General features: G+C 40.9%; 1 protein-coding gene across 1 annotated transcript in view; it reads left to right on the top strand.

Moving 5' to 3' along the window:
- The window catches only part of SPOCD1 (SPOC domain containing 1), a 176,316-nt gene that overhangs the window by 131,519 nt on the left and 28,601 nt on the right, over nucleotides 1-16,196 (top strand). The window contains exons 8-11 of the mRNA XM_069760158.1: nucleotides 7,084-7,207; nucleotides 8,784-8,922; nucleotides 9,033-9,171; nucleotides 13,820-13,909. Of these exons, the coding sequence (XP_069616259.1) occupies nucleotides 7,084-7,207; nucleotides 8,784-8,922; nucleotides 9,033-9,171; nucleotides 13,820-13,909 (492 nt within the window). The remainder of the gene's footprint in view (nucleotides 1-7,083; nucleotides 7,208-8,783; nucleotides 8,923-9,032; nucleotides 9,172-13,819; nucleotides 13,910-16,196) is intronic.

Below are 16,196 nucleotides of genomic sequence, written 5' to 3'. Positions count from 1 at the left end.
CAGCCGGTGCGGCTGCATCGGGGCCCGGAGGTGCAGGGTAGCCCCTGCAGGGCGGCTGTCACTGAGGGCAGTCTGGCCCTAAGGGCCCCTGACCAGATTGTCCTCATGTACGACGGGCAGGGAGCGCTCCCTGCAGCTCTGCTGCCTACAAAATGACAGCGGAGCAGAGCTGCAAGGATCCGTCCTGCTTCCTGCCCGCACTTCATGTCTGATAGAGCAGCGCGGCTGGATGACGTCAGCATTCACCCTGCAGCTGTGCCATTTAGAAAGCTGCCGGCGATGAAGACGCTGCAGCTGCCAGGGAACGTGCACAGAGGTGAGCAGTGCTGTGTGTGTCTGTCAGTGTGTGGCTGGTATGGCTGCGGGGAACGTGCAGAGAGGTGACTGGCGTGTGTGTGTATATATGTAGAGGGAAGTTATGGGGTTGATGGAGAGGAGGCAATGATGGAAGTGATGGAAAGGACAATGATGGGGGTGGTGGGGAAGGAAGCCAAGATAGAGGTGGTGGAAAGGGCAATGATGGGGGGTGGTGAGGGAGAAAGCAATGATATATAATATAGTGTACTCACTTATTATGTAAACCACAGTCCCTAAGTATACAGTGTACTTACTTATTATGTATAACACAGTCCCTAGTATAGTGTACTCACACAGTCCCTTAGTATACAGTATACTAACTTATGTATAACACTGTCCTTAGTTACATAGTTTCCTCTTTTATTATGCATCTCACCATCCCTTATTGCGTAGCATCCTCTCTAGTTATATATGGTGCCGACCCTTATTATTTAGCTTCTTCAGCTGTTATGCACAGTGCTGTCATATTTTATTCTTGCTATTTTAGTTATTCGCAGTGCCCTCTTTTATTGCATAGTCCCCTCTCTTGTTAGATATAAAATGACTGCTGATGAAGCAGTCGGTGACCAGACGACCAGTCCAACAGCCTCCTCCATTAGAAAAGAAGCTTTCCCATGCTCCGTTAGCCGTCATTGCATAATGCATTTAAAAAGACAAGACGGTATGTAAAGACAGGGCTGTATATAATCCGATATGTAAGGGACGGTGCTGTACATAACAAGAGAGGGCACTGTGTAATAAGGGACGGCAATATACTGTACATAATAAAGCAGACTATGTAAAATATATACATGTATGTATGTGTGTGGATATATATATATATATATATATATATATATATATATATATATATATATATATATATATATATATATATATATATACAGTACAGACCAAAAGTTTGGACACACCTTCTCATTTAAAGATTTTTCTGTATTTTCATGACTGTGAAAATTGTACATTCACAGTGAAGGCATCAAAACTGTGGAATTATATACCTAACAAAAAAGTGTGAAACAACTGAAATTATGTCTTATATTCTAGGTTCTTCAACTTAGCCACCTTTTGCTTTGATGACTGCTTTGCACACTCTTGGCATTCTCTTGATGAGCTTCAAGAGGTAGTCACACGGAATGGTTTTCACTTCACAGGTGTGCCCTGTCAGGTTTAATAAGTGGGATTTCTTGCCTTACAAATGTGGTTGGGACCATCAGTTGTGTTGTGCAGAAGTCTGGTGGATACACAGCTGATAGACCTACTGAATAGACTGTTAGAATTTGTATTATGGCAAGAAAAAAGCAGTTAAGTAAAGAAAAACGAGTGACCATCATTACTTTAAGAAATGAAAGTCAGTCAGTCCGAAAAATTGGGAAAACTTTGAAAGTAGAGTTGCAAAAACCATCAAGCGCTACAAAGAAACTGGCTCACATGAGGACCGCCCCAGGAAAGGAAGACCAAGAGTCACTTCTGCTTCTGAGGATAAGTTTATCCGAGTCACCAGCCTCAGAAATCGCAGGTTAACAGCAGCTCAGATTAGAGACCAGGTCAATGCCACACAGAGTTCTAGCAGCAGACACATCTCCACAACAACTTTTAAGAGGAGACTTTGTGCAGCAGGCCTTCATGGTAAAATAGCTGCTAGGAAACCACTGCTAAGGACAGGCAACAAGCAGAAGAGACTTGTTTGGGCTAAAGAACACAAGGAATGGACATTAGACCAGTGGAAATCTGTGCTTTGGTCTGATGAGTCCAAATTTGAGATCTTTGGTTCCAACCACCGTGTCTTTGTGCGATGTGCATGTAGAGTCCATCCGTTCACCTTTTATGCGTCGCACAAAGACACAGTGGTTGGAACCAAAGACTGACCTTCATTTCTTAAAGTAATGATGGCCACTCGTTTTTCTTAGCTGCTTTTTTCTTGCCATAATACAAATTCTAACAGTCTATTCAGTAGGACTATCAGCTGTGTATCCACCAGACTTCTGCACAACACAACTGATGGTCCCAACACCATTTATAAGGCAAGAAATCCCACTTAATAAACCTGACAGGGCACACCTGTGAGGTAAAGACCATTTCCGGTGACTACCTCTTGAAGCTCATCAAGAGAATGCCAAGAGTGTGCAAAGCAGTCATCAAAGCATAAGGTGGCTACTTTGAAGAACCTAGAATATGGCTATGTGCACACGTTCAGTATTTCTCACAGAAAATTCCTGAGAAAAAACGGTTTTGACGCGTTTTTGCCTTGGTTTTGCCACGTTTTTGCCGCGGTTTTTTCCGGACACCGGAAAAAAACGCATCATGTGCACAAAACATGCGGAATTCATTCTAAATGATGGGATGCTTATTGTATGCGTTTTGTTTTGCGGTTTTATAGCGCTTTTATCGGGAAAAACTGCGAAAAAAACGCAACGTGTGCACACAGCCTATAAGACATAATTTCAGTAGTTTTTACACTTTTTTGTTAAGTATATAATTCCACATGTGTTAATTCATAGTTTTGATGCCTTCAGTGTGAATGTACAATTTTCATAGTCATGGAAATACAGAAAAATCTTTAAATAAGAAGGTGTGTCCAAACTTTTGGTCTGTACTGTATATAGCTTTGTCGCCATAAAAGTGGGGAGGGCCCAGACACATTTCTTGCACAGGAGCCCCAAGTTGTCAGTGTCCACCCTTGGCCCCTGATGTGCCTAAACAGTGGAAACCCCCCACAAGTGACACCATTTTGGAAACGACCCGTTTGAGACCTTATCTAGATGTGTATTGAGCACCTTGAACCCCCACGTGCTTCACAGAAGTTTATAATGGTAAGCTGTGAAAATTAAAAAAAAAAAATCACAAAAATCTTTTTAGCTCCAAATTTTGTATTTTCACAAGGGCAAAAGGAGAAAATGGGCCCCAAAGTTTGTTCTGCAATTTCTCCTAAGTTCAACGATACCCCATATGGGGTTGAAAACTACTTTTGAGGCACAGTGGAAAGCTCAGAAGGGAAGTCGCTCCATATTACAGTGCAGATTTTGCTGCACTTGTTTGAGGGTGCCATGTTGCATTGGCAGACCCCTAATGTGCCAGAACAGCAAAAAAAATGTATTAGTGACCCCATTTTACCAATGAAACCTCTCAATGAATTCATCTAGGGGTGCAGTGATTATATTGACACCACAGGTGTGTCACAGACTTTTATACCATTGAGCAGTGAAGATAAAATAATTCACATTCTTACCACCAAGATTGTGTGTTAGCCCCAAGTTTTACATTTTCACACTGGGGAAATGGGTAAAAATGGCACCAGAATGTGTCCCCCAATTTCTGCTGAATGTAGAAATACCTCATATGTGGCTGTACAGTACTACTTTGCCATACGGGGTGACTCGTGAGGGATGGAGCGCTTTTTGTCTCCTGGAGCACATATTTTCGTAGACTAGTTTGTAGATTCCATATAAAGAGCCCCTAAGTGCTAGAAAAGCAGAATCCCCCCCTCCCCCTCAAGTGGAATTTATAAACCTTTGGGAATTTATCTACAGATGAAGTGATGATTTTGACTCCATGGGTGTTTTCCAGAAACAGGCAGCAGTGGATGTTGCTGAGTGATAATTGCAAACTGCCTTTGTAGTGACCAGTATGTTGCAGTCACCAGTACATTATGCCCAGCTCATGTTTCTGGAGACACGCACCCTTGAGTTAGGCAGGCTCTCATCACTAAAGAAATGCCAAACATGTGGGCGCTAAATGTTGCTTTGGCACACTGGGGCTCAGAAGGGAGGGGGCATTTGGATTTGGGAGTGGAGAATTTGCTGAAATTCTTTTCGCGGGTGATGAGCTATTTCACTTTTCCAGAGCCTTTGTGCTACCAGTAACGTGGAAGCCCCCTATATTTCCGTTAACAGATGGCAGATCTGAGTGGGGCCTTGCTTTTTTTGTGGATTGAGTGGAAGCTTTTATTGGGAACATTTTACATAACGTTTGGGACCACATTTGTCCAGCTCACTACGCTGAGCACTTACATCGGGGTTTCCATCTAAATCTCTGAGTGACATGACAGATGAAACCCCCAATGGATCCATTCACTATTATGAGGCAGCAGAGTTACTCTGGACTCTGTCTGGCCTCTCTTTTGCGGTGTCCTTTTCAGAAGTGCACAAAATTGTGGCCAACGGCACCTTTATGCAATCCTAAAAAGATGGACACTACTGGATCACAGGTCCTTTGACGCCCCCAGTGCTTCTATCTGCCTCATTATAGGGAATCTTCCACCAGGGGTTCTGTCAGAATCACGTATTTCAGAGATTTACACAGAAACCCCGCTGTAAGCACTCAGTGCAGTGCGCAGGATAAATGTGCGCCAAGCCTTACTGTGATCTTTGGGAGGTAGAATGAAAAAATCAACAGCATGTGAATAATTGGCTTTATTTATTTTTTATGCCGTTCCTCGTGCGGTATAAGTGATTCGGCAACTTTATTCTTCGGGTCGGTGAGATTACAGCGATACCAGATTTATATTGGGTTTTTATATTTGGCTGCTTTCACACACAAAAAAATGCTTTTTACTGTGAAAAGTAGTTTTTGCAGCACCATATTTTGAGAGCTATAATTTTTCCATATTTCGGCTGACAGAGTCATGTTATGGCTTGTTTTTGCGGGACTAGCTGTCGTTTTTATTGATACCATTTTCGGGCACATTAAATTTTTTGACCGCTTTCTATTCTGATTTTTAGGAGACAAAATGAACTAAAACCAGCAATTCAGGAATTGCTTTTTTTTTTTTAAATATTGTTCTGCATGTGGTAAAATTGGTAAGGCAGCTTTATTCTTTGGTGCTTTTACACAATAAAAACTATTTTAAAGAAAAATATAGAATCACTTTATTCTGAGAGCTATAACTTTTTTATTTTTCTGCTGATGGACCTGTATGATGGCTTATTTTTGCGGTACAAGATGACGTTTTCAGCTGTACCAATTTTAGGTACATACGTTTTTTGATCGCTTTTTATTGCACCTTTTGTTTGGCGGTATGATGATAAAGCATTGTTTTTTGCCTGTTTTTTTTTACGGTGTTCACTGAAGGTGTTAACTAAAGGGACAGTTTTATAGAACGGGTCGTTACGGAAGCGGCAATACCAAATATGTGTACTTTTATTATTGATTTTTTTATTTATATAAATAGATGCATTTATTGGAAATATATTTGTTTCTTTTTCTTTCTTTATTTGGGGATTTAAAAAAAATATATTTTTACACTTTTTTATATATTTTTATATATTTTTTTAAAACAGCGGTAGGTAAGTATGTAGTGTTTTTTTTTTTTTTACTTTTACGCTGGTAACCAGGGTAAACATCAGGTTACTAAGCGCGGCCCTGCGCTTAGTTACCCGATGTTTACCCTGGTTACCAGTGAAGACATCGCTGGATCGGTGTCACACACGCCGATCCAGCGATGTCCACGGGAGATCCAGCGACGAAATAAAGTTCTGGACTTTGTTCAGCGACCAACGATCTCCCAGCAGGGGCCTGATCGTTGGTCGCTGTCACACATAACGATTTCCTTAACGATATCGTTGCTACGTCACAAAAAGCAACGATATCGTTAACGATATCGTTATGTGTGAAGGTACCTTTAGATGAATCAGAGACACCAGGCAAACATTAGACAATGGGGCAATAAACTCACACAATTCAAAAAGCTCTCAAGATAACATAAGTCCACAACAGGCAAAGGTTAAATAAACCTCCATGTTTTACAATAACAAACAACAAACATAGAAAAACATAGAACTATTTGTGAGGTAAAAGCTTTCAGACAATGAAGTAAACATTTCTCAAGATTGTGTCACTATGAAAATTGTCTGTCTGAAAATGTATGACCAGCATTGTTGCTCTGTCATGGTCTGAATGTATTCTGTATATTTCAGTGTGGACCCAAAATATCCATTTTATATGCACACTGCACAAGGGAACAATACTTTGTTAACCATGCAATCATGTCTGTATTTCTTCTTCTCTGGCCTTCATTATATATCTCATTCTATATCAATACCAGTAATATCACTCACAGATAATAATGTTATTTATTTTAAAGCACCATTAAAGAGTTTTTGCTGAATTTGGACGTTATCCCGTTTCTATGGGTTAGAGAAGTGTTTCCCAAACTACAGTTCTCACGGACCCCACGGGTCATGTTTTCAGGATTTCCTTAGTATTTAGGCATCAGGAATTGTTTCACCTGTGCAACACTATGGAAATCCTGAAAACATGAGCCATGGGGTCCGTGAGGATTGGAATTTGGGAAACACTGGGTTAGAGGATGTGTTCTCAATCGCTAAGGGTCTGATCAATGGGATCCCACTTATCCTGAGATTGGGGCTCTGAAGAACTCTCTTTGAGCTAATCTAAGGTCGAGCATAGGAACCTTCTCTCCATTCTTTGAATTCTGGGCTGCTGGAAAGCTCAAGATCAGTGGTATCCCACTGGTTGAACCCCCAAATGATTGGCAAAGTATATTCCTACAGCGTAAGCAAGCTTGACATTTTACGCTGTTTGTAAAATTGTACATTGGTTTACTTTTTTGTGCAAGAAGAACTTGAGAGGAGAACGGAGAAGGACATTGTGTGTGGAATGGAGATTACGTGTAGGGAGGTAGCTGGATGTTAGTTTGGAGTTGTAAGACAGGTTATAAATGCTTTTTGAGTAATATGATGCACTCATCTATATAACTTTCATCCATAGGATGCACCTTGGAAATCCAAAGATTCACTGAGTTCAGATATTAATAACATAAATGAGAGCAAAACAGATACAACAGCTCATCACAAAACTCACCTTCTGGACCTCAATTGCCTCATTTGCATGGGTAAGATGTAGTTCATAATCTTTACCTCTGAGTTCATACAATACTCAAACTTTTCAGTATGTTCTATGTTTTAATGCTGCTGTATTTTTATAACTGCATTGGAGGGGAAAGCCAACAGGACGCCTAGTCTCTGTGCAACCATGTCCTACTCAGAGCTTTTAGGACAGCGTTCTTAAACCCTTCACGACATATGATGTACATGTAAGTCGTATGTCCTGTCCCTGCCTTTTATGCGGGCTCGCATGCCAAGCCCACATCTTTCCTGGCAAAACGATAGCTGATTTAATCCGCCATCATGCGCCTTTAACAGCAATGGCTGGGGCAGTGCTCCGCTCGTGGCTGTTAACCTTTTAAATCCCGAAGGTCAATCTCTTGATGACTCCTGTGCCTGTCATTACGATCCTCCTGTGAAAGCCAGCCCGTGACTAGCTTTCATAGGAGATCATAACGTCTTCTATACATAGCAGTGTTGTAGATGAAGCAGCTCCATAACTGAGCTCTTCCGGATGCCACAGTCAGCAAGAACTTCTGATCGGCGGGGGTTCTGGGTATCTCACCCGCTAAGAATAGGTCATCAATGTTAAAGTAGTGGACAACCTTTTTGACTCTTAACATCCCAGTCAGCTTTCTCCAGCCCATTAATTTATATACATCAGGTAGCTGCTCACCTCCCTCTCATCTTCAGAAGAGATGCAGTCATTAATCACCAGCCCTTCGGAGCAGTTCTCACAATCACTGCTCTCAGCTCTATGCTATTGGTGTGGGAGCTTTGCTGTTGTTCAAATTCCCCGTTATCCCTATGTGTCAGTACAGTGACAGCAGTGTGGACTTAGAACAAACCATTGACAGCTGAATGTGTTACGGCAGAACTTGTGCTGAGCTTTGTAGTTCTTCTAATTCTACAGTATTCCTATTCACTAAAGCTGTCACTCAAGGAGAAATGTCCACTCTGCCAGAAATCAGCAAGTGAGGAAACTAAGTAGAATCCATTGCTCTGAACTACTCAAGAGAAAACTTGTGAATACCCCTTTAATACTGTATAAGGATCTCCATTCTGGTAGCATATGAACAAACTGAGAGACCAGGCTTACTCTTTGGGTAAGCACCTATATAAGCACCTAAATACAACAGAATGTCTCAGTCAAAGATAAGGATTAGTGATGAGCAAGTCTATTCATTTCTTGGGTTTTCCCAAGCACGTTCGGGTGGTCTCCGAGTATTTGTTAGTGCTCGGAGATTTAGTTCTTGTTAATGCAGCTGCATGATTTATGGCTGCTAGACAGCCTGAATACATGTGGGAATACCCTAGCAACCAGGCAACCCCCACATGTACTCAGGCTAGCTAGCAGCTGAGGCAACGAAAACTAAATCTCCGAGCACTAGCAAATACTCGGAGACCATCCAACAGTTATATTCCAATGATTTCTTTTTTTTTATTGCCAGGTTATATAGCAGTTTATTTTGTTCCTTTTTGCATAAGTTAGATTTTTTTTTTGTATTGGCCAACTTAATTTTTTTTTAGGTTTTCATTACATGAAATGCATGCTTAATAGTGACGTTTTATTGTATTGTACAGGAAAAATCAAACCTTCAGATATGAATAATATGGGCCAATGGGCAAAAATAAAATCACCAATCACAAATGCCAAGGAAAAGAGTTATGGGCAGAAGCTACAAACCTCGGAGGCAGCAGAGACCATTGATTGCATGGAAAAGTAAAGTATTTTGGAATTTTAGGCTCTAGCCTAAATTTTGAGATAACTACTATCAAGTATAGATTGTAATGTTTCCTTCTCACACCCCAGTCTTTGCTTTTTTTTTTTAGTGATGTCTTAGGCAGTAAAAGTGAGAACGCCTCCTCATCTGAAACTGCAATATGGAAAGGCTTCATTCAGATGTTTGCTATTAAGTCGTTCAAAGTGAAAGCCATGCAAGTTTCGGGGTATAGCGCCCACCTTTGTCAGGTAAGCACCGCCATTACATTAAGATACATCGTAATCTTACAGCTGTGAGTTCTTTCTAATGGTCAGGTGTAACATAAAAGAGCAACTGAACGCTTCTTTTTATTACAGTGTTTTCGTTTTTTTCCCGATAATTTTATTTTTAAGTTTTCCATCTGTACTATTTCATTGCTCATATTGCTTTTCCCTACATCTCATGTCATCTGAGCTACTGCAGATCATCAATTACCTTTACTTAAATGTACTTTCCCAATACAGAAATAATCTACATTTGATGTTAACAACCATTGATTTGTCATAAAGAAATAAAATACATCTAGCATGAAATAGCAATAATGATCTCAGCTGTAATTTTATTTGATATCATTAGATAGATCACCCTCTGGAGTACAGACCATATTACAAATCTATCACCCAGATTTTTCGAAGTGTGTTGTAACAGGCAGCGCCACTTCTGAAAGGTTTGTCACCTGTCACTTGGAAAACCTCCTATGACTGCCTTGATGGACACAACTTATTTTCTTGTTCCTCATGGGAGTCCTTTCTTGTTGAATGGTTCTTCGACTTTGTTTATTACTTTATAAAGTCAGCCATTGATTTAAAGATTGTTCCTTGTTCCAGTGAAGATGCTATGTTATTTCCCCCAGCTCTATGATCGTTCATGTAATATGTTTTGTACTGTACGTACAGTAAGGTATTTCCCTAATTGTAGCCCTTGCATTGCCTGCATCAGACATTATCAGCCTCATGTACATTTTCATCTACAAAAAAAACTCCCAGCGTGTTTAGACAGCCTATGTTTTATTGGCTGCACACATTGATTTGTGTCTAAAGACTCACTTACTGGCACAAAAGCTTATTATCTGCTGAGTTATACAGTCATGGCCAAAAGTATTGACACCCCTGCAATTCTGTCAGATAATACTCATTTTCTTCCTGAAAATGATTGCAAACACAAATTAATTGGTATCATTATCTTCATTTAATTTGTCTTAAATGAAAAAACACAAAGAGAATTGTCCTAAAACCAAATTGGATATAATTCCACACCAAACATAAAAAGGGGGTGGACAAAAGTATTGGCACTGTTCAAAAAATCATGTGATGCTTCTCTAATGTGGGTAATTAACAGCACCTGTAACTTACCTGTGGCACCTAACAGGTGTTGGCAATAACTAAATCACACTTGCAGCCAGTTGACATGGATTAAAGTTGACTCAACCTCTGTCCTGTGTCCTTGTGTGTACCACATTGAGCATGGAGAAAAGAACGAAGACCAAAGAACTGTCTGAGGACTTGAGAAACCAAATTGTGAGGAAGCATAAGCAATCTCAAGGCTACAAGTCCATCTCCAAAGACCTGAATGTACCTGTGTCTACCGTGCGCAGTGTCATCAAGAAGTTTAAAGCCCATGGCACTGTGGCTAACCTCCCTAGATGTGGACGGAAAAGAAAAATTGACCTAGATTTCAACGCAAGATTGTGCGGATGTTGGATAAAGAACCTTGACTAACATCCAAACAAGTTCAAGCTGCCCTGCAGTCCGAGGGTACAACAGTGTCAACCCGTACTATCCGTCGGCGTCTGAATGAAAAGGGACTGTATGGTAGGAGACCCAGGAAGACCCCACTTCTTACCCCGAGACATAAAAAGCCAGTCTGGAGTTTGCCAAAACTTACCTGAAAGAGCCTAAAACGTTTTGGAAGAATGTTCTCTGGTCAGATGAGACAAAAGTAGAGCTTTTTGGGCAAAGGCATCAACATAGAGTTTACAGGAGAAAAAAAGAGGCATTCAAAGAAAAGAACACGGTCCCTACAGTCAAACATGGCAGAGGTTCCCTGATGTTTTGGGGTTGCTTTGCTGCCCCTGGCACTGGACTGCTTGACCGTGTGCATGGCATTATGAAGTCTGAAGACTACCAACAAATTTTGCAGCATAATGTAGGGCCCAGTGTGAGAAAGCTGGGTCTCCCTCAGAGGTCATGGGTCTTCCAGCAGGACATTGACCCAAAACAAACTTCACAAAGCACTAGAAAATGGTTTGAGAGAAAGCACTGGAGACTTCTAAGGTGGCCAGCAATGAGTCCAGACCTGAATCCCATAGTACACTTGTGGAGAGATCTAAAAATGGCAGTTTGGAGAAGGCACCCTTCAAATATCAAGGACCTGGAGCAGTTTGTCAAAGAAGAATGGTCTAAAATTCCAGCAGAGCATTGTAAGAAACTTATTGATGGTTACCGGAAGCGGTTGGTTATTTTGGCTAAAGGTTGTGCAACCAAGTGTTAGGCTGAGGGTGCCAATACTTTTTGTCTGGCCCATTTTTGGAGTTTTGTGGGAAATGATCAATGTTTTGCTTTTTGCTTCATTTTCTTTTGTGTTTTTTCATTTAAGACAAATTAAATGAAGATAATAATATCAAAGAATTTGTATTTGCAATCATTTTCAGGAAGAAAATGAGTATTATCTGAGAGAATTGCAGGGGTGTCAATACTTTTGGCCATGACTGTATGTGTATTTAAACCTGTCTTGCAGAAAAACTGTACACTAGGAATAGCCATCCTCCTAGGTGCTGTAACTTACTTAATGGCGTGTTCCCAAGTTCGGAAGTTATTCCCTATCATTGAGACTAGAGATAATTTCCGAGCATTAGTTGTCGATTGCTGGATCTCATGTGTCGGGGCTCTTCAGAGTCCCGTGTGAATGAAGCAGTGATTGATTATGCACACTGCCGCTCCATTCATTCCCTAAAGGACCACCACAGATAGCTGAGCTCTGCGCTCGTCTGGTCTTCGGCACTCCCATAATAATAATTGACCATATGATTGACCACTGCTCTGTCCACATGGGGCTTCCCAGAGTTCTCGGAATTGGTAGGAGCCCCAGCGGTCAGACCTGCAGTGATCAGGAAGTTATCCTCTAACCCAGGGGTCCCCAACCTGTAGCTCGGGAGCCACATGTGGCTCGCGGTCCCAGGAATTGTGGCTCGCGACTGTCTGCCGGATTGGTGCATTAGCTCCAGGTCCAGCAAACAGGTATGAAGAGTACATCTCAAAATTGTGAATTTTTGAGTAGCCCAGCACAGAAGATCAGATCTGGATGCACATATACTGATCTTAGGGGTTTAGAGATGTTTTAGGTATGGTACGCTGGAGGATGATTCTACCTATAAGAGGAGGTTCTTGAAGCTGGATGCAACAGTGTGTTGGGAGTCCTTGATGGGATAATACTGAATTGGGGCATTGTGGGAACCCCTGGATTTCAGTGTGCTGCTTTGGAGTGATTTCTGTGGAAACGCTTCGGTTATGTAATGCCACATGTAATGGTGGCTTTGGTTGACATGACTTTGAGGGGGACAGAAGCAGAATGTTGCACGTGACCACCTCTCAGAGCAGAATGTGGCTCACGACCCTCTCTCAGTGCTGAATGTGGCTCTCAAGGTCAAAAAGGTTGGGGACCGCTGCTCTAACCCATGGTAATGGGATGACTTCCAAACTTTGAGAATATCCCTTTAATGGTAAAACCATCTAAAGGCCCTCATGCACATTTGATGTGGAAATACTTGGCACTCTTATAGCACTTCCTGTCTTAGCAGTGGACACTGCAGACTCTCACACAGCGCGCTTCCACACAGATCTACTCTATTCAGATGACTGATGAAGGTCAAGTATTGACCGAAGCATCTCATTTTTCTGGAATTTCTTCATTCAATAAATAAGTTCTTGAACACACCTATATGAGTGCCAAGTATTTCTACATCACAGTTGATAGATTTGGTTATCCAACTTGTGCACCACCAGAATTCCAGAAGTGCCATGTTTTCGTAATTACTTCATTTGAGTAACTTTGACTGAACCCATTAATATAAGCAAGCTTAACCAACTGTCTACTGTGTATGAGGCCACCACTCTCTACTGTAAAATGATGTCGGAGGCAATAAGGATCCATATTGTCTGCCGATCCCTGTGTTCTCGTCAAAATAAGATGCATCCAGAGAAGTCTGGTGACGACTCTCTGAAGGAGAACACAGGAGCACTCAACTAAGTAGAGGCAGGAGTGTTAGATCAAACCACCTTATGTCTGACTGCTCTCTATTGTGTATGTGACCCCTTAAACCTTGCCAAAAATCTCTGTCATTAGGTTATCTTGATTTTACTGGAAAAATGATAGGTCTTAGGATAGACCATTAATATCATATCAGTGGGGTGCAACACCATGCAACCTCTCTGATCACCTGTTACCAGCTAGAAGCTGTTGGATGCTCCCAGAACACAGCAGCTCCATCAAAACTATGGTCAATGCGGCTGGGTAGATCCACTCCCTCTTCAGGTGAATAGGGGGTATATGTGCAGTACCCAGCTGAGGCTGCTATCAAAATTACAGCGTTGTGTTCTGGCAGCATCCCACAACTTCCAGCCACTGCCGCCCATGAGATTTTGATGGCCTGTTCTGAGGATAGAGGATAGGCCATCAATAAAAAAAAGTAGTGACCAGACCCTTTGACAAGAGCTAAGATTTTTTAACACTTGATTGATAAAAAGTGATATTTTTGAGTAGTTGGAAATAGATTTTGTTTCCTCAAACTGTTCAAACTGTTGTGTCATATGAAATGTCAAATTGTTCAGGTTCATAATGTGTTCTATTAATATTAAACAGAAATTACCGAAGAGCATCACAACTAAAGGCGTTATCTGTCAGGAATCAGTCTGGGAATATGTGGATCTCATCTGGCCTGCAAGTACCAAGGTAGTGAACAGCTTACTACAGTGACAAAAAATGATACATGTATTCAATACTGAAACGATGGTAAAATTATACAGAAAAGGACAAACACCAGGACTTCTGCTTGTGTCAATTCTCACTTTTCATTTTTAGTAAAAATAATGCTCTATTGATCTTTCAGTTTGAAAGATTAGTAAAATCACTGATTTATACATGGATTAAAAGCATCATACAGCCGCGTGTCTCTAGAGCTGTTCTAGAAAGTAGGAGATGTCCACGGTACCATATATTATCTTCTTACTAGATGTTCATTCATCAGTCACCAGACATAGAAGAAGGACATTGATCAGTCTGAATGAAATCCTGATTATTTTTGTTACATCTAGAGAGGTTGTCCCACTTAGGACACTTTATGAAGGTTGGAGTCCAGCCTCTGTGACCCTCATCGTTCTTGATAATGAAGAGATTGCTGTTTTTCACCCCTTAAAGGTTTTTCCTTTCCTTAAAGGGAATCTTTCAGCAGATTTTTGCTATGTAATCTGAAGGCAACATGCTGTAGAGGTTAAAACACAAATTTCAGCAATGCCTTTCTTATCAAACTAAGTGGTTTTGTTTGCTTATAATGATTGTTTTAGCACCAGGAGGTTATCATTATTGGGACACAGCAGCACATGCCCCTGCTTGTGATAAGCACCCCCTCTTGTGATAAGCACCTCACTATCTATGGGCATTGTATATACAGAACCTGATGTGGGCGGGGTTAGCTTTCTCAGCTATGCTGCCTTGCTAAATCTAAAAACTCTGATTGTGTCTGAATGGCTGCACACAGTAAACTAAGTGATACATCATTGGATTAAGCTTCTCTTTGCCTACATCAGGCTTCTCTCAGATCAAGTAGCAAAAACCTGCCGACAGATTCCCTTTAAATGTAGCTGTGCTGCAGTTCAAGCAAAGAAAATCAATGAAGAGAGGAAGTTTTGTGGCCTCATTGTTCTAAAGCTGTATGCTACAGGTTGGGCCCCCACCAATCCGAAAGCCATGGTAAAAACTTTGCAAAATATATAAGATAGGAATAATCCTTTAATGTGCCTATGGCCTTGTATCCATTGATGCTTACTGTTACTTTTCTGACAGTTGCACCTAGTAATATCTAAGGCAAGCATAAGGGCTGAATGGTATTTTCACTGCAAAACAAGGAAAAATAATGGCTGACAGAGCATGACAAAATTATTGATCTAAGGCCATGTTCATATTGACGTTGGGCTCCTGTGTAGCCCGGTCATCTACATGGCAGAACATTAGCTATGGATGATGGACCCTATTGATTTACAATATGGTAAGTAAGGTTCTGCCAGGTTGTCTGCTCTTTTGAATGGAGAATTGACATAAGGGTCCGTGTATAAAATGAACCTAAAGCTGTAAATGGGAGCAAGCTTAGAATAAAAAATAAGGCATGGCAAAGAAACATTCCGATCATGTACACTTTTATTATACCAGAAACTCATGGGCTACTTGCACAATGAACAAGTCTGTAAGAACCTGTCCACCACTCCTTATGGGCCATTTGCATCAAAGCTGTTCCATCCAGCATGTCCACATGAAAATTCCCTCTCTGAACCCTGCTTATACAGGTACTATACAGATGATCAGGTTTTTAAATACATCATATAGGGATTATATACATTAGGTAGGACTGCTCTATATGGGTACACCTTGACAATTGGTGGAGCAGCTTAGTATACATTTTTTTGCAAAAAAACCTATCAACTAAATACCCTGTTTTTTCCATCTTTTGACTAGCACTTGCTTATTACTGTGATTTTTTTTTTACAACAGAGTATTGTTCTCTTGTTTCTACAAGACCAGGGAGTCCACCACTCCTTATGGGTCATTTGCATCAAAGCTGTTCCATCCAGCATGTCCACATGAAAATTCCCTCTCTGAACCCTGCTTATACAGGTACTATACAGATGATCAGGTTTTTAAATACATCAGATAGGGATTATATACATTAGGTAGGACTGCTCTATATGGGTATACCTTGACGATTGGTGGAGCAGCTTAGTATACATTTTTTTGCAAAAAAACCTATCAACTAAATACCCTGTTTTTTCCATCTTTTGACTAGCACTTGCTTATTACTGTGATTTTTTTTTACAACAGAGTATTTTTGACCTCACTGTGCTCTTTTATTATACCGCCTGATCTCTGATGTAAATAGCGCCTCATAAGATCCGTGTAATTGGCGAAATCGTACAGCGGATTTTGTCCTGCTGATAAAAGAAGACACTGATTCATAACCTTGTTGTTT

The sequence above is a fragment of the Ranitomeya imitator genome, chromosome 3, assembly GCF_032444005.1.
Source record: "Ranitomeya imitator isolate aRanImi1 chromosome 3, aRanImi1.pri, whole genome shotgun sequence".
Classification (NCBI taxonomy): domain Eukaryota; kingdom Metazoa; phylum Chordata; class Amphibia; order Anura; family Dendrobatidae; genus Ranitomeya; species Ranitomeya imitator.
Note: the sequence above shows the minus strand (reverse complement) of the source record. Positions and strands in the feature narration are given on the sequence as shown.